Below are 26,397 nucleotides of genomic sequence, written 5' to 3' on the forward strand. Positions count from 1 at the left end.
TCACTGTTTGAGTGTGTAACAACCAACAAAACTGATCACTGTGTGAGTGTGTCACAACCAACAATACCTCATCATTGTATGTGTATCAAACCAAAAAAAGTCATCACTTTATGTTTGGTTGTTTCGTTTGTTGTTTAGCACCACACTCAGCAATATTCCAGTTATATGGCAGCATTTTGTCAATAATCTGGACCAGACAATCCAGTGATCAACAGCATGAGCATCAATCTACTCACTGGGATGCTATGACATGTGTCACCCCAGTCATCAAGCCAGACCATCCAAGCTTTGTGTATGTAGCCTGTTACTGAAGACTAACCTTCATCTCCAGGGGCCGCTCACTATGCCAGTGTGTAACAAACAAGATGAAGACAGACACTGTTTTGGATGGAGTTTACTTTCCTCAGCAGTTGTAGAATGAGCAGTACATTGTGGACAAACAAGGGTTAGAAAACCACCTCCAGTCTGGAGTCTGGAAGTGACTCTTACAGTAACAACTCAAACAACGTGTACAACGTTTCATAAGGATAATCAAACATCAACGATGTATCAACTATACACTTGGCATGTTGAAAGTCATGCATGATAGAAATGTATAGATTGTCCAAAACAGAGTAGAATGGATTCTGAAAAGGGGCGGAGCCGGTACTCTCAACACAACAGGAGCCGCTTCCTGAGCTATTTTCCAGTAACCATATAAGGATTGATAACAATATATGGATGAACATCTTTATAGTGAGTGCGACATGAATCACAGGCAAACATGGCTGCAGGGCAATGACAACTGCGCAAAAAAGGGTGAAAATGACCAGTCTTTCTATATACGAACTCGCACATAGAAAGACTGGTCATCTTATCGTTGTTGCGCAACCTTTGCCTGTGCATGACTATCACCATCCGTAACTACTCGCCCCTTTCCGGCTTTTCTGTACGGTTACGGAAAGGGACGAGTAGTTACGAATGGAATAGCACTTGCTTTAAAAGGGTGTTACAACCCAAACAGGAACGTCGCTATTAATGAATGTCGTCCATCGTTACTGCTTTATCTTCTCAAAGATGTTACCATAGTCAAGTCGGATAAACTGATCGGATACAATAGCCAACGTGTTTGGTGAACTGAAGACAAAACGACATTGGTAAACCTATGTTCGACTGTTGATTGTGAACTCCGGCGTTGCATTTTTTTGTGCTTCACCATAATGGCGCGTTACACTATGTTTGAAATCAGAGTTCAATTCAGCTAATGTGGGGCCTTTATCAAGCTTTTCTACACATTTTGAACTCATAACCCTTGCTGTCTCGGGGTTACTTTTCAAAACCTGATGGTTAAATCAGAAAGGCTTTCAGTTGTGCTTTCATCTGTATAGTTGATATGACGTCACACGAGAACCAGACTGTACATCTGTCCAACATACGCTTCAATATGTTGACGCCAAAATGCCATTTTCTTTTTTCAGGATGAACTCTCATCCCGTGAACATAAAACCAGGAAATATATGATAACAGGTATAAATTGTTCAACAAGCAAACAAACACTATCACAGCAAACAAGATCAGTATTATATGATATTATTTACAACACAGTTCAAACATATTTACATTTCATATTTTGGCTGTGCTTTTTTTACTGTATGTTACGTGGATATTGTCTCAACTTAGCCTAAGGGATTGTGGGGTAGCCAAGAACGCTAAAAAGCGGGGTTCCATTCCCCACATAGGTAGAGTGTGTGCAATCGATTTCTGGTTTCCCCCGCCGTAATATTGCTGGAATATTGCTAAAAGGGGCGAATACCACACTCATTGTACCCTCAACTGAGCTTTAAAGGTTTGCAATGACTTGTCTGATTTATAAAATGTAAACAAGGAGCGGGTTGTTTCAGGAAGATCACACCACGCGACAGTGAATTGCTCCCTTCCAGGAAGCCCCTTTTGGGGTTACCGTTATCATACCTCTTTGCACTTTGGAGCGGGTTTACGAAGGACTTTGCGCTACTATCGCTTTGTGAAAGAGCGCTTCATTGTTGATTCCTTACTGATAAAATAACTTACGTATGTTATTTAGCATGGATTGCGCCGCTACCCCCTAGGTAGCACTGGACCAAAAGCCGGATTGACACAAACGAAAATAAGAAAGACATTCAATGACCGAATATGCGCAAAAGTACATGCGTCCTTTTAGATTTACAAGATGACCCTATGAACATTCACTGACCCGACTGGTTTTTACTAGCCACGGCCTAGCGGGTCAGTGTCTGTTTCGCACACCGGTATGGTGCTGTACTTAGGACACAATCACAATCATTGTAATCAGGGATTTCAAAATCAGCGGTCGGTACGACTTAAACGACATCATCAAAAATGTTCCCCGGGCTTTACAGAATATGGCATACAGGAACTATACAAGAACCCAAACCATTCCTGATGTCCCAGTAGCACATCAACACACGAATGCCAACAAACAGCTACGTCGTTATATGTCATGAAAACAGACATCACTCATAACAAGAAATTAAAACAAAAACTATGTACAAAACAGATTATGATACATGGCTGTACACTTTTTTTATCACAGGTATGCTACCAAATATCTCACGATGTATTTCCTTGTACAAGCATATAAAGTACTTGGCATAGAACAGACATGTGCCTCTAATCATACAGTAAGGATCAGAGAGCGGGAGTTTTTGTGTTCAGTATATAGCACAAGGGTTCGAATCATTATTTGAACGAGAATTTTTAAAAATAAATATAAATAAAAATAAAAATAGACTTATGCTATTGTATATTGTTTTTATATGTTATGAGTGTGTATTTTAAGTACATGTATCTAAATTGGCAGTATAATATTTCTAAAATATTCATTTCTTCACCGATTTCGTTCAGATTTGAAATATTTGCTGATCATAACATATAAGAACAATATACGATTGCCAAAGTCTAGATTTTTATCTTTGAAAGTTATTGTCCGAACAGTGATTCTGTGGTAGGTTTCAGTGTAACTTGCTAGGGACTCACCGTTTGATGTTCTGGGATTTTACCAAACGTAAATACATTTACCCAGAATGCTTTACAAATAAGTTAAGGCTGTTTAAACTGAAATCGTGGACACAAAAAGAACATGTCGTTTTTGTATTTTTTGTCATGTTTTAAGTGAGGTTCCACCAGGTTTAAGAAAATCTAACCCTTGTGAAGCACAATCTGCTTTTGGGGTGGTGGGGTAGAAAGTGATCTTAGCGTTCGCTCGTCACGCCGAAGGCCCGGGTTCGATTCTATACACGAGTACAGTGTGTGGAGTTCACTTCTGACATCCCCCAACGTGATATTGCTGGAATATTGCTAAAAGCGGCGTAGAACCATACTCACTCACTCACTCAAAATCTGCTTTTGCAGCTATAGCTAAAAATATATGGTCTGAATACAAATTTCTAAACACCACCATCATCCCGTTTACCCTCCTATTTCCCCATTCACGCAACTCCCAAACCACTCGAATACCCAACGGACGATCCCAACAATACATACCTCATAAAAATAGATATTCATAACTTTGCAAAAGCTTCATTCGCATTAAAATATGTTAACGCTGAATGAAACATTTTTCTCAAGTGATTTGAAAATCTTTGATTTTCTGTTATATGTCGTTCTCAGATTCTTACGTTTCTGTATGAAAATACATTTCTAGGATTTGTGAAACCTAACTCTGAATTCTATATTCAGAATCAAGTTATAGTTTGATTAGTATATTCAACAGCACAAATATTGTGAAATTTCGAAAGGAAATCCATATATGTATATACACAATCACAGTTAAATTCACAACTGTATTAACATTGGCAAATGCCAATTGTTCAATATCATGAGTGCACTTTATGTACAAACTCTACACACTGTAAGTAATTCTTTGTGGAAGCGACGCCTGACAGTTAGACTGGTACAATGCCTTAGGTGCGCTGACAAAGGTAACTAGGACATGGAACCGGTCTACACCTGACGGTCGCACCCAGTACGATTGTTGAAAGTAATACTTTGGTTGGTTGATCTATTAAAGCTTGTTTCCACCCAGTCACCTCCGTGGGGGCGAATAGGGAGGCGGGTTGGACAATATTGACATGGAGGACGGAGCACCTGCAAACACAAATTAAGAGTAATTATATTTAGCTTGGCAACAATATAATGATAAATTAAATAATAAATAACCGACCTTGGATCCAGGCAAACGGGTCATTGGCAACTCAATGTGCAATAAGAGTGAAATGATCTCGACAGCGACCTTAAACCTTTCCCCACATACATCACCTCACTTTAACGCAATATGAACGTCGCAGTGCGAATAATAAATCAACGCAACAAAATATGAACGTCCCAGTACCAATGATAACTCAATATGAACGTCGCATTACGGATGATTAATCAACTCGACTCATTTCAGATCAACTCAACACAATATGAACGTCGCAATACGGTTGATAAATCAACTCATTTCAGATCAACTCAACTCAGTATGAATATCTCAATACGGATGATAAATCAACTCATTTCAGATCAACTCAACACAATATGAACGTCGCAATACGGATGAGAAATCAACTCATTTCAGATCAACTCAACACAATATGAATATCTCAATATGGATGATAAATCAACTCATTTCAGATCAACTCAACACAATATGAACGTCGCAATACGCATGATAAATTAACTCATTTCAGATCAACTCAACACAATATGAATATCTCAATACGGATGATAAATCAACTCATTTCAGATCAACTCAACACAATATGAATATCTCAATACGGATGATAAATCAACTCATTTCAGATCAACTCAACACAATATGAACGTCGCAATACGCATGATAAATTAACTCGTTTCAGATCAACTCAACACAATATGAATATCTCAATACGGATGATAAATTAACTCATTTCAGATCAACTCAACACAATATGAATATCTCAATACGGATGATAAATTAACTCATTTCAGATCAACTCAACACAATATGAACGTCGCAATACGGTTGATAAATCAACTCATTTCAGATCAACTCAACTCAATATGAACGTCGCAATACGGATGATAAATCAACTCGTTTCAGATCAACTCAATCTGAACGTAGCATTACGAATGATAACTCAACTCAGTATGAACGTCGCAATACGAATGATAACTAAAGTCAACTCAGATCAACTCAACTCATTATGAACGTCGCCAAAATGACCCCCACACAGGGCATCAAAATGGCGTCATAACAAGTCTAGGAATTACTACAACTAAACGTAAGACATTTAATAAAGGCTAGGGTCAATGTTGCTATACGCACGTGTTTGATATCTTGGGGGCTCTCCAACATATCCCGGGGGTAAAGGTTGCGTTGCCATGACAGTATGGTAGGACGGAGGGGCACTCCCGGGGTCGTTGAGGCTGTAGGGTGGAGGCTGGACGGGTGCTACCATGACATTATTGCGTCTTCCGCCTGTTGATATAAAACACGTTATGTTATACATCGAACTACGCTTATAACGCGATCCGTGAAGATCCTCGATTGTCTTCAGCAACCCATGCTTGCCATAGAGGGAGACTATGATTGTCATAAGTGGCCATTAACGGGATCGGGTGCACGTGGTCAGGCTCGCTGACTTGGTTGTCACATGTCATCGGTTCCCACCTGCGCAGATCGATGCTACCTAATCACTGGATTGTCTAGTCCAGACTCGATTATTTACAATCCGCCTCCATATAGCTGGAATATTGCTGAGTGCGGCGTAAAACTAAACCCACTCACTGACTAGAACGAGCTCGCTTACAACGAACTTGGTTATGTTTTAGGCGAAGTATGTATGTTGTCATCGCTTTCTAAGCGGAATAAATTATGATAAGGAACTTACTTGATGTACATGCATATTTTGTCGACATTCGTATACTCTTAAAAACACTAGGGGAACTGTACTTTCAATGTACGATTGTTGGAATTGGGAGATATATGGGATTGAATCAATATTGATACAATAATAACGGATGTTTTGAGAATGCATCACCATATGGATTTCATTCAAAGCAAAGCTGTTCATTCAGTTATATCCCTTGTTAGGTGACTGGAGTATGACATGAAAATTTCAGGTTTACAATTTTCAGTCAGTAGAGTGTGATTTGACCCTGAAAAGCCCGACCATGCACATATGCAAGAAAAGTATTGAAAAAATGGTCTACCGTGATTTATCGACTGCCTGAAAAACGTCAAGATTCATAATGACACCCGTGTAGGAGGTTTCCACGTTGTGCACGTGTTCCCATGCATTGTGTTTCCGTGTGGTGATAACGTGAAATGATGCTGCATACACAAGATGAACGTCATTGTAACGTTCATCAGTGGGTTTTCTTTCTACCAGACTTCAAAGTTCAGGTTCCCCTACTTTTCTGAAGAGTATATAACGAACTTCGGTTATGACAAACGAAAGTTTAGAGTTCCATTGAGACTCCCGACACCCGTAAAGATCCGGGTTAGAATTGGTCTCTAGTATCCCATGCTTGTAAGCGGCGACTAACGGAATCGAGTGGTCAGACTCGCTCACTTGATTGTCACATGTCGTCACTGTATGCCAATTGCGTAGATCGTCCGTCGTGTTTCTTTTAATCTTCCATACATACCAGGACTGTAACGATACATCGATCTATCGATATATTGCATTTGTAGAGTCTCCGATAGTAATAGTAATAGTAATAGTAATCGATGGTCGAAACGAAAAGCTATCGATGCATCGATAGTACGCGTGACTATCGAAAACATCGTCATGGATACCCAACGATAAATTAGATTAAATGAGTAGAGCAAAATAGAAATGTTTCGGTGCAGGCTCATCTTAAATGAGTTTACGTTTAAACTGTTTACTTGATCTGGGTTTCACGTCTATTGCCAGTTATGAAAAGAGGCTGAAACTACTTCAACTTATTTTTATATCATATAAAATATGCGTTCATTTCGGAAATGACCTCAAATGAGATCAAGGAGAACAAAAACTATTGCAATAGTTAGTCGCAATAGTATTTTGCAATATACTATCGCAATAGATGTTTCTCTGTCAATAGTCACCGCTAATACCTACCACTGACAGACGTGACTCTGTTCTTGGCCCGCACTTTGCAATAGAACATCACCAGCACGCTGACTCCAATGAAGAATAACACAAGGATGAACCTGTAACGAGTGAGTGAGTGAGTTAAATGATAGTACGTTTCCCTCTTTTCTGAGAATAAACTGCGTTGTCCTTAGTGAGTGAGTGAGTGAGTGAGTTAGTTACACCCCAGTCAACAATTTTCCAGCTACATGGCGGCGGTTTGTAAATGATCTAGTCTGGACCAGACAATCCAATGATCAACAGCAATAGCATCGATCTGCGCAGCTGTGTCAACCAAGTCAGCTAGCCTGACCACCCGATCCCTTTAGTCGGCTCTTACGATAATCATAGTCGCACTTTATGGAAAGCATGGGGTGCTGAAGACTTACTCTACCCCGGATTTTTCACGGGTCGTGTCGTCCTTAGAACCCAATGTCCCCAATGTGTTATACTTGGGATTACTCTTTCTCCGTAAAGTACATATGCTAGTTCTTAAAGACAACGCAGTATATTATGTGAGGATCCCCTTGTCATATGTTCGAATCCAAGATTCGTCTCTAAGTGATCCTCAGTGTAACATATGTTATGCCTGGGATTTATGATTTCTTCATGAAGTACAAATTCTAGTCCTTAAAGACAAGTACAGTCGAACCCCATTGTCTCGAACTCGGTTGAGACGAATTCTCGAATGTGTCGAACTGATATCTCGGTCCCTGCCGATTTCCTTATATTTATCATTATTTTTACCCTGATGTGTCGAATTCCCGGTTGTGTTGAACTCATTTTAAGGTCCCCAAAGGCTCTAACAAGTACAAATTTACCCGTTTGTCTCGAACTGTCAAGGCTGGTTGTTGCAACTGAAAACTCTATATTCCGTTCGGATAACCTGGACATATATTCGAAACCAAGGGTCGCAATTGTTTGGTGTGAAATCCATCGTCAACTTGGTGACAATTATCATTGGATACTTGGCGCTCGAAGTGAGTCGGAGTCAAAATTACGTTCTGGCCGTGTGGAAAAAAATGAACTTGACGGTTATCGAAAATCGAAACTACGGTGTCAGATTCGATTTTCAATGTATCAAGCCGAATTGTCACAGCCCTAGTCTCCAGCAACCCATTTTGTCCATTTTCTAAATGGCACTGTTTACTCAATGTGATGTACTCCTGCATCATTCTTACGGCAATTTCATTATCCAATCGCCATTTTGACATTTACATTTGATGTTTTCATTGTATTAGTATTGTTAAAATATATGAACGAATGAGGAATGAGGTGATCAGTTTATTTCGCAAACAATACTTGTCCCAGCGAGGACAAACCTAAACTTTGTATACCCTTTACCTACATAGTCATTTTAAATAATATTAATGTATTTTTTCCTGGCGTCCACAAGAGAAAGTATGTTTTCACAAAATTTCCTGCCTCGAATGTACCCTATTAGCAAATAACCACGTACATTACGTGATGAATGTGTGATGTACTCCTTCACACGGTCAACACAATACATCAACTCGGTGAAAATCGAAAACACTCATTGACGACCTATTCATTAAATGAGTTTACCTACTTAATGGACAGATTACAATGAAAGTTTCACGCGTGTAAACATGTACTGTTCACCGAACTTTGTCGACATCGGAGTGCGAGGCATCAAAGCATGGGCTGAAGGATTTGCAACCACGAGCAACCAAACAACCTACATATTCACCAAATTGTGACGATTGTCGGTGAGCTACTGGCGGTCAATACAAGCAATTATGTATGGGCTTGCTTCTATGTGCTGTGATAAATGCCATTATCTGATACCATGTTGTGTGGCTGCTGCCCTTCATGGTGAAACTAGTTTCAGTATTAATACTTAAACTGGTTGTTTCTTAAACGTAACTCTGAGACGTATAAGCGTAATGAAACACATTAACTGTTAAATACCGATATATACTGAACAGTAAAACAAAAGCAAGTTTCGAAAAAATGAAATGTCATAAAAGAAAGCGCTCGTGTTTATGTCTTCTATTTAAAAAAGGTGACAAACAACGCAGTTGGGTTTCTTTTGTTGTTCAGTACATGTCGTCCTCGGGTGGATTGAATGGATTCCGGGTTGGGGATCGGATGTCACAATGTGTGATATGATGAACTGTTTCAGAGGCATTCTAGAAGTTGTGAACAACAGGAATGGTAAGTCTTTATGGATGATAATCTTCTCTATTGCATACTGGATAAGAAAAGTTAGGGGTATTGGGATTTATTAATATTCATATTTCATCAGCGTGTCAATAAATAAATAGATCACTATTCATAATTTCAAAAATGGCATATATCCATAACCAATGCCCAGCATATGATGGCGGCGTTTCGGTACAGAGAACTTATACCTTTTTCATGCGTGGTCAAGCTCCCTGACTTAGTTGACACATGGCATCGTATCCCAAATGAGCAGATCGGTGTTCATGCGTTTGATAACAGGATTGTCTGGTCCAGACTCACGTATTTACAGACCGCCGCCATATAGCTGGAATATTGCTGAGTGCGGCGTAAAACTATAGTCCTTCACTCACTCTTAGGTGGGGTAACTTCATTTTAAATTTACGGGAGCTAGGAGCAGTGTCAATTTTGATATGACAATAATGAATGTTTGAGGGTGCGTAAGCACTCGCACTTCCCTATGGCCATCGTTGTCTTTACAGTAACCACTCTTGGTACATGAATGGTGTATGACATGCAATTTGCATGTTTAAGATTTTCATTGTCAAACGAAAAACTCATACAGACACAAACACTAACAACTGTGCCATGTGAGCTAACTGTCAAAATTAAGGGTCCACAGTGATTTATCGACCTTCTTGAAACTTGTCAAAATGAAGAATGACATCCCACGCACGTGTATGGGAACAAGTCAGACATGACGCTCGATGGACTCTTTTTAAAAAAACAAACCTTGACGTAAACTGTTTCAGGCTAGCTATTCTCGAAACGTCCGTAGCGCTACGTACGTCTTAAGCCCATTCTTAACACATGGGCTACGATCAAAGTTAAGAATTCTTAGGAATTATTCTTATTCTTACTAATTCAGGAGTTTTTCCGTCAAAATTACCAACAGAAAGGTTCAGTTAATTCAAATAACATGAACACCTCAGAGTGGGGTAAAAACGAAACAAACAGATTATGGTTGATCGATTATAGTTATACGTTATACATCGTCTGGGTATCACGGCTGTGATTTGGAGCGAGGGACGCTTTGATAACGCTTGAAATCTATCGTTAAATCCACACTGTCTTTCTTTTTGCCCGGAAGTTTAATTGTTTGGAAAAAGAAACTATATTTGTCATGTTGTTAGCGTCCACATTGTTCTGTGTTCGCCTAATACTACACATATGCCACAAATTCATATTTATAAAGCCTAGAACTGGAAATCAGCCCTCACAGAGTGTTTTGAATGAGTTTAGTTTTACGCCGACTGTAACGATATTTCAGCAATATCACGGCGGAGCATATTGCGCCCATGTGGGGAATCAAACCCGGTGTTCGGCGTCACCAGCAAACGCTTTAACCACTAGGCTACCCTACCGCCCATAGATGTCATAGAATCTCTTCTTATGTTCCCACTCTGTCTTAATGGACGCGCACAGCACGTATCCCCAATTGGCCTTGCTGAGAATAGCAACAACAGCCCACTCGAGAATGAGTCTCGCGACAATGTCTTCCTGTCTGAAAATGTATCTGTCTCGTACATGTCGGAAATTCTCAGAAACAGTTATTTCATGCTGTGAATGTTCGGAGTGGCTTCTCAGCCAGAAATAGCAGACTTATTCATCTATAATTGGTCTTCCTTCGTGTATGGCTGGCACTGAAAAGGTTGAAGTTAAAAAATTATTGCCAAGACAGAGGGAGAAATCTGTGGTGTGTTCATGCAGTGCTAACCTATTAAGGACACTGGTGATCTTGGCAGTGGGGAAGCCTGGTCAGGGGAGGATACAAGCTTTTTGAGAAAAATTGAGATTTTGATATATACTATTTCATCGGCGTTTTCAATGGTCATTTAACTCAATTTCGGGACGGGGAAATGCACCCCCTGCCCGCCCCACCTCACTCCGTCTCTGGATCTGACTATGCTAGTGGCTAAAGCGTCCGCTCATACCCGGATTCGATTCCCACATGGACACAATGTGTGGAGCCCATTTCTGGTGTCCCTCGTCGTAATATTACAGGATTATCGCTAAATATGGCGTAAAACTAAACTCACTCATTAATAAACGAGTGAGTGAGTGAAACGAACACTATTTCAGCGCAATGGTTGTTAAACTATGCTAATCCGTTGCATGACACAGGGTGATATGTGCAAATCGAACATTTGTTTAAAAATACATCACTGGGTAAAAACACCCTCATTAGTTCTTTGATTCTATTCTGTTCACCCTGATTCATGTTCTGTGGCGAATCCTCTCAACAGAGCTGGGAAAATTGATCGTTCGTTAATGAGAGGCAACGTCACACGAGGAGGATTCCTTTGTAACGGTTACAAACAAACACGCAGATTTATATTTTCAAAACATTAACCAGTATGGCATTATCGTTTACGGGTGTTACTGGAATGTTTATTGGTTTGAGCGAATGAGTTGTTTTTACGCCGTTTTAGAAATATTCCAGCAATATCACAGCTGGGGATCAGTGTAAAGTGTATCGTCCTCTTTGGTCAGGGCAAGTACATAAGGTGTCACTAATAAACCCCGAAATCCTAATGATATCTAATGATAATTTCTCGGCATTTTGTCCCATGTAGCGAAGGGAGTTCAAAGGATGAATGTTGACAAGAATAGCAAACCTTTCTCTTCAGCCACCATTACAGCCGTTTACTATCAGTCACAGCCAGGCTTTAGACCAAATCTTTGAGGAAAATTAGCCTTGATTGCCGAGGATGTAATTATCTATGTCACTCAGTCTGATTAGCGTCGGCATAATGACCGCTGTTTGAATTAAGTGTTTAATGATTGACCATGTCACGAGGTGGTGGAGAATGTCGTTTTCAGGAGTGAGTGACTGTGGTTTTACGCCGCTCTAGCAATATTCCAGCAATATCACGTCACACCAGAAATGGGCTTCACACACTGTACCCATGTGGGGAATTGAACCTCTCTCATCATCGTGACGAGCGAAAGCCTCAACCAATAGACTTCCCTACCGTTCCCTTTTCATGGGGTTAAGGATGTGCTCACTTGCTGGCTAGTGTTGTCACGTTGTGCATGTATGTGCGAGCGTTTTAGTGTAAGCATTTGGATGTGTTTGCGCGTTTGTGTAAGAGCGGAGGGACAAGCAATACAGGCTTGTTTGACAACATTAATAAAAACCAAAACAGTGCCATATCTACGGTATTTGTTAATGGTTAATGAGAGAGCCGATCAGGCCGATAATATACTTATCATCTAATTCAGTAACAGTCGTTACACCTACGTCATGATGAGCAGAACATCCATGCATCAACCTACCTTACCTCCCTATCTCCTCAAGTGATGATTGTAACCGTTAATCAACCATCTATCAACCATTCTCACAGTCACGATGTGACCGATATTTCCGGGATGTCGTGTGTCATTAGACGCATCTGCTAATCCTGTCATAGAAGGCATGTCACCCGAGATCGGTACTTTCAAGTCTAGCCATTATATTCTATAACGCAATCTCCATTTAGACGTGTTTTACAAGTTGACACAGGGATTTGGGTTAATGAAATCAGGATATTCATTTCAAGGCCATAACATCTCATCCATTAACGGCTACCTTTTATCGCATTAATCCATCGGGTGTCAATACATTCCCCATATGCATTTTTCTATATATGAATGCAGTTAACATAGGTTTTATCTTTGTTGTGAGTACATTCTCTATATTACCATTGTAAATAGCCATTTTAATTTACCACTCTTTGGAAGAATGTGCTTCAAAATGTTTATGCATTATAACTTTATGACAACATTTTATCTTTAATTGTGTGTTTCATCATTTAAACTGCTTATATTTATATTCAAATATTGTGCCTATGTTAATCATATGTTATATTTTTTTCTCATTTTATTTAGTTATAAATTACACCAGTTTTGCAAATAATAGTCTCTCATAACTCTTTTGTACGTCCCTCTCTTCAATATTCAAATGCTGAAACGTAGCTCTTGCTGTACAAATGATGAGATTTTGTTAACCTGTACTGTATTGTAGTATATATTATATTCTAGGTATTAATGTATTTACTGTATTTGATTTATTCTAGGTTCTAATCCTCTCACTATACATGGATACTATATCCTATGTATCTGTACATTTGATGTATGTTTTTCACCTAATGTTTGCCTATATATTACCTAGGTGCACACCACTGGGAAAAGGGGATGCACAATTTACTTTCACCGGAGTTTTAGTCTAATGCCCAATTAATAAAATTACAGGACAAAAGGTGTGTGCACGTGTGTTTAGGGTAGGGGGGATGGTGGTGGGGTGGTGGTGGGGATGCTATGACTACTAGGCTGTCACCTCCAAGTGTGCTGAAGGTTCAATGAGAAGACAACTGTGCCCTGCAACGAACATCTGTTGAAAGAACCGGAACGTCCGTTTTCAGCACTTGTAACGAACACAAATCACTAGGTATCGACACGTGGGGGTAGTTAGAGAAATCCTTCAAACGTGCACAAATCGTAAGGCCCCCGTTACACAGGACGGCGACGGTTCTGCCTTCGCTCTGTGTTCCACAAATTAGGCTAATCCTATATTTCTTTGCAACTGCTCTGGCATCCCTTGAGCTGCAAATTTTTGACATTTTAGTGGCATTTTCTTAGCTTCCTAGGCGTCCTTTCTGAGCGGTCACCGTCCTGTGTAAAGGGGACTTAGTCTGCATTAGGAGCAGATCGTATACATGTATATATTATTTAATGAGCGCATCTGATGTTACTTTTGAGAAAAATGTATTGTTTTGTCAGTGCATGAAACCTTTTTCGCTTTATTGATGAGCAAAAAATAGTTTGCCCCGCGACACATCATATTAATGAACACCCAACATTATTTATGACTCGGTACAGATTGTTATTGATATTTGCCTACGAGTAATCAACATGTCTATACTCCCTGTCTGACTTCCCGACAGAGCACTGCATACAACATAGAAACGGGCATGGAGATGGGGGGATAGTCTAGTGGTAAAAACGTTAGCTCGTCACGCCGAAGTCCTGGGATCGATTCCCCACATAGGTACAATATGTTAAACCCATTTCCAGTGTCTCCCGTGATATTGCTGGAATAGTGCTAAAAGCGACGTAAATTCATACTCACTCACTCTTTCGTAATGAATTTAAAATCCCGGATTAATAGGGTTCATTTTTATATTTTACTGTACAAACAGGATGTCGAGTAAATGAGACATATTCAAACATACAAGCCCTCATAAACTTCATCGATGACTATTGATTCGCCTACAGTCGTAACCCCAGAAACTGATCAGTTATCCTCAGCAATCGATCAACCGATATTGATCTGTAGCCAACTGCTGCGACGTGTTTGAGAGGGACTGGCCAACATAATACCAATGTGAGACCTGCTGGGGACTAAGCCGCTCGGGCAGGGAGCTTATATATGGCTTCTGTTTTCCCTCGTAGCTTGTCACGAAATGTCGCCATCTTCGACTTAAATTGAACTTTATCACACAAGATTTGATTGATTTATCCAGCCGACATATGTATACGGTTCCTTGAAAACTCAGGCGTACCTTATGGAGGTTGAAGTATACAGGCTAAAATATGGAATCCTATAAGGGACATTGTCGCGTTTCGAATAATATTTTTTCTATTTATCCACATGGCGACATAGCGACTCGACAAATGGCCGAAATGGCGCCTTGTCGCATTGTCACATTGTCGCGCTTTGGTTAATTATGTCTCTTTTTTCCCTTGTTTTTGAGAGGGCGATAACGCTGCAATGCGACAAAGAGACAACGCGACAATGTCCCGTGTAGGATTCCATACCAAATGTCTTAACGGAAATTACCACAACTATTGTTGTTTCTGTTATTGGTGTATCTCAACGTACAGACATCTTTTCAAACGCACTCGATCAACATATTTTTTCCAGTAATACATTTGCACATGAAACCAGAGACCATATATGGTCTCTGATGAAACTAACTATTCTTTCTTACCTGATTGTTTAATACATGTTTATGTTTGGATATTGATCTATTCAGATGCTCATGCTCACAGTAGACGAGTGTCAGTGAGTGAGTTTAGTTTTACGCCGCACACAGCAATATTCCAGCTATATGGCGGCGGTCTGTAAATAATCGAGCCTGGAACAGACATTCCAGTGATCAACAACATGAGCATCGATCTGCGCAATTGGGAACCAATGACATGTGTCAACCAAGTCAGCGAGTCTGACCACCCGATCCCGTTATTCGCCTCTTCCGACACGCATAGTCGCCTGTTATGGCAAGCATGGGTTGCTGAAGGCCTATTCTACCCCGGGACCTTTACGGGTCTCACAGTAGACGAAGGTCAAAGAGCATAGTTCATTACGAAAGACGTTACAGCAACATGATGATATATGACACACTCAGATTTCAATCAGATATTAACTAATGGCGTTGGCATGAAAAATTATAGCAGCATCACGCAATACACAGTCAGTCATAACAGGACATGTCAAAACATGTTAAATATGAAGAAAATGGCTTGTCCACATACTGTTGGCTGAATATCATACGTCAGCGCAGGTTTTGCAGATGGCTGATATAGCGACTATGTTCCAAAACGAGCCGTGAAAGTCAGAGTGAGTACGATTTTAAAAGCTTTCAGTATATTCTAGCAATATTACAGTGGGGAACACCAAAAATAGGTTTCACCATGGAAACCATATAGAGACTAAGCCTGGTTTCACACATTGTACCCGTATGAGGGATCGTCTTCGGCTTGACGAGCAAACGCTTTAACCGCTTGCATGGCTACATCACCACCCCGTGTAACAGAACGTTTGCCGAGTTAGGTATGCAAGGCTGCATGAAAATACAAATAAAGAATAAATATTATTTCTCGGGCACATTGTTTTTCAAAAGGGACGAGGGAGGTAGAACTTTATTTTTAATTTTGGATAGACAAAAATATGACGAGGGAGGAACACATTCGTATTATTTTACCTTGAAATACAGCCTGGGAGGTTTAGATCGTGTTAATTTTTTCGTAACTACTAGTCTCTCCGTGACCCGCAAGAATCCGGCTTGCCGGAATGACACGAGTAGTTACGAATGCGTGTTATTGATTCAGTCACACTCGTTCTTACAGACACTCATTCATATACTGGACAAATGGATGATCGGGAAGCGGCTAAGTAAAATTTGTGTTTTTGTAAATGGCAATTAAAAATTGTCACGCGCACAAATAAAACTGACGATGCCCGAGGAACATTTCACTTTTTACATTTAGCCAAAAGTGTCAGTGTCACATACAACAAAGTGCCGTAAACGGAGAAGTTTCATGAGAGAACATAGAGACGTGTTTTGTGGGTTCAGAGGCCGAGAGAGAAAAATTGTAAAATAAACTGAGCTCGCTTGACTTGTCAGTTCCGAAGAAACGGACTTAGTCCAGTCTGGTTATTTGTACGGAATGTCGAAGTGTTTCCCAGGAGAATCCCTGCGTAGCGCGCTAAGACATCGCGTGGAATCAAACGCCCAATCGGACTAAAGTCTGGAACTCCCTCATCAAAACAACGTCACGCCGACTACGACTCGACAACCTCTTGAGACTGGATACATTGTACCTGGTTGTCGTTTAGGAACGCCACGGCATCGTCAAGTGGCTTTGTCGGGAATAATTATCGATTATTCACCAAGGCAAATTCTTGTGGATGTGAAAGGCAAAATACCTGTGGATGTTACTTGAAAGGATCAATGAAAATCAGTGATGACACCATGTATGTGTGTGTGAGTGTGTGTGTGTCTGGTTGTGTGTGTGGTGTATTGTACCCGCAATTTGTAGCTTTTGTACTTTTGAAGAGAGAGAGTAAGTGAGTTTAGTTTTACGCCGCACTCGGCAATATTCCAACTATATGGCGGCGGTCTGCAAATAATCGAGCCCGGACTAGACAACCCAGTGATCAACAACATGAGCATCGATCTGCGCAATTGTGAACCGATGACATGTATCAACCAAGTCATCGAGCCTGACCACCCGATCCCGTTAGTCGCCTCTTACGACAAACATAGTCGCCTTTTCTGGCAAACATGGGTTGCTGAAGGTCTATTCTACCCCGGGACCTTCACGGGTGCTCTTTTGAAAAGTTACTTCCAGTAAATATTTACTAGTTAGACATTCCACTAGTCAGACACCGATCCATTTGTCAGACACTGGACTATAGATTAATTAAGACAACACCCATATATAACGGGAATGTCCAAATTGGATATTTCAATCAGTTGGTTCAACCTAAGAAAAACTGTCCTTGTGTGTAAATATCCGGGAGTTATTTTTGATAGAAACATTTCTGTCAAATCATCTATATCAAACCTCTGTTAACAAGCCACTAATGTTATGTATTTTGTTTTACGCGGAAGTCGAATGTTAAACATATCAATACAATGTCGTTTTGGTTTAATGGTGAAAATAATCTTGTGCGGTTGTGAAATATGGCGATATGTTAATTTAGAACAACTTGAAAATGTTCATATTATATGTTTTATGAGACAATTATTATCTGTAGAGGGAAGTACTACAATGTATATGGTTTACGGTGAATTAGGTAGAGTCCCACTTTCTGTTGATCTTAAAACCCGTATGTTAACTTTCTGGTCTAAATTATTTACAAACATGTAAAAAGACATATGATTCCGTCATAATATTATCATTTATTCTCATTTATGCCTACTGTGCATATAATATCGACATGAGTATTTTAAAGTTCTTTAACGGACCATTCGTAGTCATTAAGAGGTAACAGGCAGGGGATTAGCTGTGCACACAACCAGATAGTTTGTTGTTTTAACTGTACGATTATTGGAATGTCTAACAAATGGGAGGATAATCTTTTGAATGTGGGATCTAAATAATCTGTATTACTGATAACATTCAGAAACCCTGCTAATACGGACACCTGTGCAAAGTGAGTGAAGGAGCGAGATGGTTTTACGCCTCTCTTAGCAATATTCCAGCAATATCACAGCGGGGAACACCAGGAATGTGGTTCACACTCTGTACCCATGTTGAGAAACGAACCCCGTTGACGAGCGAACGGTTTAAGCACTAGACTACCCCGCCACCCCTCTCAAAGCGAGAGCGTGAAACAACAGTATTCCATACACAACTTCGTTGCATGTTTATATATTTACAAGTTTAAAAAAAACAACATATAAATATTGCGCTGTAAAGTGCGTCAAAGGATCCTTGTAAACCTTAGGTGAACACAAATTGCTAAACTTTGCCCGTTCTGAGAAAGGCAGAAACAAATTTAGCCTTTGTTTGTATGCGTCCGACTCTTGGCCCAGATATGAAGCATCCTTTCAGCAAGTCAAGCAGTTTTATTATGTACGGAATAACGAGTAAATAAATAGATAAACATTGCCTAAAAGCTCTCGGTTGACATCGGATGAGGTCCGCCATTGGAACTACCGCCCCACGCAATGCCAATACAACATGGCGTGCGGCCTACTCATTGTGTCACGACAAGTCCTGAACATGAGCCCTGTGTTAGTTGGATCAAAGACTTTTCGGAATCTATGTCGATATTAAACCTTAAAGAACGACAGACTTGGAAACTATTTCCTTAATTATTTCTGTGCATGCTCAATACTGGAATTAGTTATTGCTGACAGGTTGTGTTAAATAGAATGTATATACTGGAATCTATAGCTTTGTGTCAGTTAGTCAGTGGCCATAATTTTGTTTGAGGTTTTAGAGCATTGAATTTGCAGTATTACTGTATTCCAATGAATCAATGAAAGTTCTATGACGCACACAGCTTTTCTGTTAGTTAATTTCGTGCGATGCCAGTTGGAGTCAGTTTATTGTAAACGGAACAAGTGGCCTATTCAATCCGCCTCTCTGGCTTGCGATAGCTTCATGTACGCTCATTGTACATTCTACAGAGTCGGTTATACAGACACAACTCGGACACTGCACATCCTACGAGCAGAGTCTGTTATATAGACACGACTCGGACACTGTGCATCCTACCAGAGTGTGTGATATAGACACGAATCGGACATTGTGCATCCTTCCAGAGTCTGTGATATAGACACGACTCGGACACTGCACATCCTACCAGAGTCTGTTATATAGACACGAATCGGACATTGTGCATCCTACCAGAGTCTGTTATATTGACAGGACTCGGACACTGAACATCCTACCAGAGTCTGTTATATAGACACGAATCGGACACTGTGCATCCTACCAGAGTGTGTGATATAGATACGACTCGGACACTGAACATCCTACCAGAGTCTGTTATATAGACACGAATCGGACATTGTGCATCTTACCAGAGTCTGTTATATTGACATGACTCGGACACTGAACATCCTACCAGAGTCTGTTATATAGACACGACTCGGACACTGTGCATCCTACCAGAGCGTGTGAATATAGATACGACTCGGGCACTGCACATCCAACCAGAATCTGTGATATAGACACGACTCGGACAGAGTACATCCTACCAGAGTCTGTGACATAGACAAGACCGCACATCCTATCAATAGTATCGCCCGTTCTGGGATTAGCCCAAGGGACATTCTGTTACCTGTGATGTTCTAATCAACGTATTGATCCCATCATGTTCAATTCAACTGGGTGTGTACAACATCACAGCTGAATACGTCCTGACGCTGGACGACCAGGTGAAGCCCTAGGGTGTGTTATTATTTTCCCGTTTGTTGAATCCGGCCCGGCAATACCTTTGTAAATAATTACTACAGGGAAATGTCCACGGTAACGAGGCCCTGAAACGAAGTGTTCTGTCAACCCAGACCTTCATGGATACGTGTCGTGTACAATGCATGTTAATCCTTAAAGGTACAAATAACGATTCTGTTTCTCCCGGGAAGAGCCAGACTGTCCTAGGCATTCAAAGCGCTGCAATTCGCTATGCAGAGTTTTGTCCCTTGGGTGTGCCAGAAACCTGTGATGATAGTTTGGAATCCTGGGCGTAGATTTTCGAAGGTTTCTTAGCGCTATTCGTAAGTTAATGTTAATATATGGTATTTTTACGACTATCGCAGCGCTAAGAGGGCTTCGAAAATCTAGGACCTGGTTCGTCTCGATTACATTTCAAGATTTGTCAGCACAGTCAGACCCGTGTTTTAAGACTGGGACGGGTTACCCAGATACCCGGGACGGGTGGGTAATGAGTTGGATCCCGGTACACATCTCAGTATCCGTATCATCATGTGACTAATAGAATGAACAATGTTATGTGTTATTCTTTAATGTTTAAAAAAATGGATTGTCTTTGAAGATTTAGACATTATTTGCAGTTAACTATTTTGAGTATAATACAATGTTAAGATTTTGAAAAGCGCAATATTTTAGACTCCAAGCTGAAGAATATATAAACATTTTTTAGATTTCTTTGATGACAGAAATTAGCATGACGGGTAGGGTAGAGTAATACGGGTGGGGTATCCGGGTAGAAAATTTGCACAAGCTCCAGCACTACCTTGTTTCACCGAAGTACATTACACCAGAACTCCCTCACATATGAAGCATGGAATTCCCACTTTTACAAAATGTTATGGAAATCGGCATTTTTCAAGTTTGCAGAATTAAATGAATACTTAAATTCAGTCATCACAGTGTCATTGACTTAATGCGAATACATCTTCTAACAGTCTGGGTGGGGTGGGGGTGGGGGGGGGGGGGTGAGGTAGCCTAATGGTTAAGGCGTTCGCTCGTCCCTCCGAAGATCCCGGTTCGATTTCCCACATGGGAACAACGAGTGAAGCCCATTTCTGGTGTCACCGTTGTGATAGTACTGGAATATTGCTAACAACGGTGTAAAACTAACCTCAATCCTGTAATATACTATATTCAACTCACCACAGGTACCAGAGTGTGTACCAACATCCCTCGCCTCCGTTACCACTGTCGGGACACGTCCCATCGCACTGAAGCAGAGAACAAACTCACTGGACACATGGACACATGTCACATCACTGGTCACATGTTACCAAGAACATCACTGGACACATGTTACCAAGAACATCACTGGTCACATGTTACCAAGAACATCACTGGTCACATGTTACCAAGAACATCACTGGTCACATGTTACCAAGAACATCACTGGTCACATGTTACCAAGAACATCAGTGGTCACATGTTACCAAGAACATCAGTGGTCACATGTTACCAAGAACATCACTGGTCACATTTTACCAAGAACATCACTGGTCACATTTTACCAAGAACATCAGTGGTCACATGTTACCAAGAACACCCATTTCAAGCCAAATAACAATCAAGTTGGGTACGTTTGTCGGTTTGTTGTGTAACGCTGCACTAAGCAATCCCAGCTATATGACGGCCCGTAAATAATCGAGGTTTGGCCAGATAATCCATTGATCATGAGCAACTGGTGATACGATTGCAGGTGTCAACCAAGTTAGCGAGCCTGACAACCGCGTCGAGTTAGTTATAGGTGTGTATCCCACATGAGAAGACACGAAACCAACCATAAATTATGCTAAAAACATAAGTAATAAAAAATAATAATATAAGAAACCCATGCCCCCACCCCCGCCACCGCCCCCAGAAACGAACACACACACCAGTACCACCACAAACAAAACAAGCCAAAAGAAAAACAACAAAAGAAAAAAAATGGACAAAAAATTAATAAACAGAAAACACTAACATTTATGCAGTGCCAAGATCTGTGCCAAGATAAAGTGAGGATAAATATCACATGTAATATACTGATGCGGTCTTTACCAAGATCGTTTATGGATGAAACGACTTTAATCTTCCACACACAACGTTTCGGTGTCATTTCAGATCCCTTCGTCTATGAAACCGAAAAGTTGTGTGTAAAAGATTAAAAAAGATTTATCCATAAGAGATCTTGGTCATCTATAACGACATCAAAATGCCGCAAAAAGACAATCTGAGAAAGGTTCAACTTCATATTTGTACGATCATTGCGTGTCAGGTAATAAACGGACTCCGTGAAGAGAGAACCGGTCTACGGGGTGTATTGCGACAAACTTTCACGCATGTGACTGACCCCAGGGTATAGCATTGTTTTGTAAAATAAAGTTAACCAAAGTTAAATGGATGTCAACAAACCCAGATTTGGCTCATGGGAACAAGTGAGTGAGTTTAGTTTTGCGCCGCTTTTAGCAATATTTCAGCAATGTAACGGCGAGATACACCAGAAATGGGCTTCACACATTGTACCCATGTGGGGAATCAAACCTGGTCTTCGGCGGCTTGAGAGAACGCTTTAGCAACTAGACTATCCCACCGCCCCTTGCAAAGCGAGAGTGTAACATAACAATGTTTCGCATGCAAATTCGAGTCCTGGTACATCTTAAGTGATCATAAACTGGTAATCTTTGCTCGCTGTGAGAAAAGTAGATACAAATTAGTTTCGTATTTTCAGTTTCGTGTCACTGGACTGTGCATAAAACTGCAGTCCGGCGTTCTGACTCTTGATCCAAATAACAATATCCTTTCAGCAAGTCTAGCTGTTTTTTATTTATGTAATAACAAACAAACAAACAAACAAACAATCATACAAACATCGTTTAAATAGCATTTTGTACTCATGTGGGGAATCGAGTCCGGGTCCTAAGCGTGACGAACGAACGCTTTAACCACTAGGCTCTTCCAGTTCCCCATCCCATTTGGCTGAAGGAGCTTTGATCATAAGGCTACCTACCGCACAAACACACAAAACACTCAAAACAAACAAAACAAAACTTATCAGAGGGGTACACAAAGCCCGCATTCTAGACTACCAGTTGTCTGACCAGTTGTCTGAAGTCGCGGGTTATCCGGCTGACTTTGTGCACTGGCGATTAGGGGCCTGATTCTGAGGGTCCGGGTTCGAATCCCGTATGGGACTCAATTCAAAAAGTACTAGAATTTGTAATTTACTAACAAAGTGTAATCCCAAATACCACGTCGACATATGTTTCACAAAGACACTCATTGATATTGAGAACTTCCCGTGCATTTGGAGTGAGTTAGTTAAACTTGACACTGACATTTCTAATGTGCTGACCTTCACGCACGGCATGGAACCCGATTCTTCGGTGTGACGATCGAACGCTTTAAGTAATGGGCTGTGACTGAGATTAGCGCCAACGCGGGCTTTTCCCTCACCCCCGAAACGTGCCGAAGGCCTGACTACACAAAGATGGGTCGGTAAAATGCTATTTTGATTCTTTGTATTGCTATTTCATCTTTGCTGAATCATTCCTTACATTGGGGATAAGATCGAGGTGGTGTGTTAGCGTGTGTTTAGTTGAGACCTACGTGTATCGATATCAGATCAATGGACCCTCCTCGCTCCGCTGACCTTCATTGTCGCAGTCTCAATCAAAGCACAAAATCAACCAGAACCAGAGTATATGTGCCACTGAAAATTACTCTGTTGCTGGCGAGAATATCCAGCCTCATACTGTGGTTTTCCTGTGTATCTGTGTTAATCCCGTTCCATCTGACACGAGACAATTAAATATCTATGCTTATGTGGCGTGAGAATGTTAGTGGCGGATTACGGGAAACTCAGTGGTCTTTGTTGTATAAATTCACTGTGCCGAGTGACCTCCCCTGAGCAAACCAGGAGCCTGTAATTGTGTTTCTAATCCCAGACTCCGTTCCAAATGTTGCAACGTTATCGTAGCGATAGGACAGTCGAACCTCCTATAGCCTGGTCGCTGTGAAAACATATCGATGAAGTTCACTTTGAACAAAAAAAGTAAATCGAATAAAGCGAAATCAAGAATATATATTAAATGAAACACAGAGAAAGTATGGTTGGTCTTCAAGTACCGCACGTGTATTATTTTCACTGTTCCAACTACTGTTTTTGCCCCCTTGTGATACAGACCATTAATAACGACTTGAAACGGTGATCGTTTGCTAAACCAGGGACACTATACAGAGAGGGAGAAGAAACTCCTCGAAAAGTCCCTTAACGCATGCAGCGGGTCTTTACGTAACCAGTGCAGCCAACATGGCGGCAACTTAGTATTTAAGGTTGAGCCCGGTTTATTTTCAACAGCTAATAATATACGCTGAGCGTCGTGACAACTGGAATCCTACATGTAAAAGCTAAGTTAACTATTTTGTCACTTCAGTTTAAGTGAAATTATTGGTATTAGTGTCAATATTAGGACAATATATTTGAAGTCGCCATGTTATAGCTCACTGGCTTCCCTTCTCGATTCTCCGCGAAGATAGACTAAATTGTGCCGATAAAAACTTCTTTCACACATTCGTTTATTTTTTAGAAGGGAAACATGCCTTTAGTTGAAATGTGTTTAAAAGTAATAGTGATGGTTTTATGAGTTAAAAAATGTTAGGGTGTAATTGAAACGTGTGTGAAAGATATGACATGTACCGGATCTGTTCTGATCAGCCATTGCAATTTTGCATGTCGTTGTTTGAGTGTTTCTAGTTATTACTTCAAAAACATCTTTCAGCGCACTCCTTTAATTCATATGATGGGCATACACTTTCAGGTGAAATGTGTTTGCAAGTAATAGTGATAGTTTCATAATCGAAACAAAATGTTAGGGTATATTTAAGGTGTGTGAAAAATGTGACATATCGCCGATCTGATCTGATCTGCCACTAATGCTTGTGATGCTTGAGGGTTATAGTTTTTAGACAAAACTGGACAGGTGTTTACAACGCTTTGTGATAGTTTTACATTTTCTGTTTTTCAGGGGGGTGTGACAGTGTCAGTTAACATTTTGTTAATGTCCATTCCATTCCCCACATGCAATAAGATATCTGAATGAATTATTAATGCAAACAAAAATGTCTCAAAGCAGATTTTTTTAAAAGGACAGCTGATGTTAACAGATGTGTTCTCGCGATACTTTTGCGTTCTTTAATATGTGTCCCGTGAAGGTCCCGGGGTAGAATAAGCCTTCAGCAACTCATGCTTGCTATTAAAGGCGACTCAGCTTGTCGTAAGAGGCGAGTAACGGGATCGGGTGGTCAGGCTAGCTGACTTGGTTGACACATGTCATCGGTTCCCAAGTACGCAGATGGATGCTCATGTTGTTGATCACTGGATTGTCTGGTCCAGACTCGATTATTTACAGACCGCCGCCATATAGCTGGAATATTGCTGAATGCGGCGTAAAACTAAAACTCACTCACTCACTCTTTAATATGTTTTGGGAGGGAAGACCGCGGGGTATCATTTATTCATTCATTCATTCACATACGTACTTATTTCTTTTATTAATTTTCTTTATTTCTTTCAGTCGTTCACATTTAATTCTTGCTCTTTATTCTTACTATAATTCATTCATTCATTGCAAAATTCCAACTGATACAATAAACTGGCTGAAGTGCTGATAAACCAGGGATACTCTACCTCTATATAGGCTCCCTGGTTAATTACAGCTGAAGTTGTGCTGGGAACGGGCCAAGTCCCTGTGTGCGTTGGAGCATGACGAGGCACACGTTAATTAGTACAAATGGTCAAAAAAAACCTAGCGAGTGACCCATCGCTGTCGTAGATTATCCGATGTTTATCCTACGTTGAGTGGAAACACGATCTTTAAATGTTCATTTGGCAAGGTAAAATTATGAAGATTTGCATCTTTATTTCGCTTAGTTTGATTTACTTTTTAGTTTAAAGTGAAATTCATTGGTTCGTTGTCACTGCAAACAGACTTACGGACCAATGAAGATCCGCAGTAGAATAGGTCTTCAGCAACCCATGCTTGCCCCGAAAGGCCTCTTACGGGATCGGGTGGCCAGACTCGCTCGCTTACTTGGTTGACACATGTCATCGGTCTCCAATTGCGCTGGTCGATGCTCATGCTGTTTATCACTGAAGGTTTACAGATTGCTGCCATATAGCTGAGATAGTGCTGAGTGTGGCGTAAAAAAACTCACTCACTCACTCACTACACACGACTTACGTCAGTCGTATCACTGCGGCAGCTTTCTAAACGGGACCCAGGTTCGTGCCGATTACCGTATATAAGAGATTTGAACAAAGGTAATGTGTAAGGGGTCCAATATAATACCACACCTGACGCCAAGCTTCACTAACCTTTTGTCT

General features: G+C 40.6%; 1 protein-coding gene across 1 annotated transcript in view; it reads right to left on the minus strand.

Annotated features, from left to right (window-relative positions):
- Nucleotides 1–393: 393 nt before the first annotated feature.
- The window catches only part of LOC137256555 (uncharacterized), a 48,428-nt gene continuing 22,424 nt past the window's right edge, over nt 394–26,397 (minus strand). The window contains exons 2-5 of the mRNA XM_067794414.1: nt 21,180–21,247; nt 7,107–7,198; nt 5,327–5,479; nt 394–4,125 (exon numbers count right to left, since the gene is read on the minus strand). Coding sequence (XP_067650515.1) covers nt 4,064–4,125; nt 5,327–5,479; nt 7,107–7,198; nt 21,180–21,247 — 375 coding nt within the window. The 3' untranslated portion in view covers nt 394–4,063. The remainder of the gene's footprint in view (nt 4,126–5,326; nt 5,480–7,106; nt 7,199–21,179; nt 21,248–26,397) is intronic.

The sequence above is a fragment of the Haliotis asinina genome, chromosome 11, assembly GCF_037392515.1.
Source record: "Haliotis asinina isolate JCU_RB_2024 chromosome 11, JCU_Hal_asi_v2, whole genome shotgun sequence".
NCBI lineage: Eukaryota > Metazoa > Mollusca > Gastropoda > Lepetellida > Haliotidae > Haliotis > Haliotis asinina.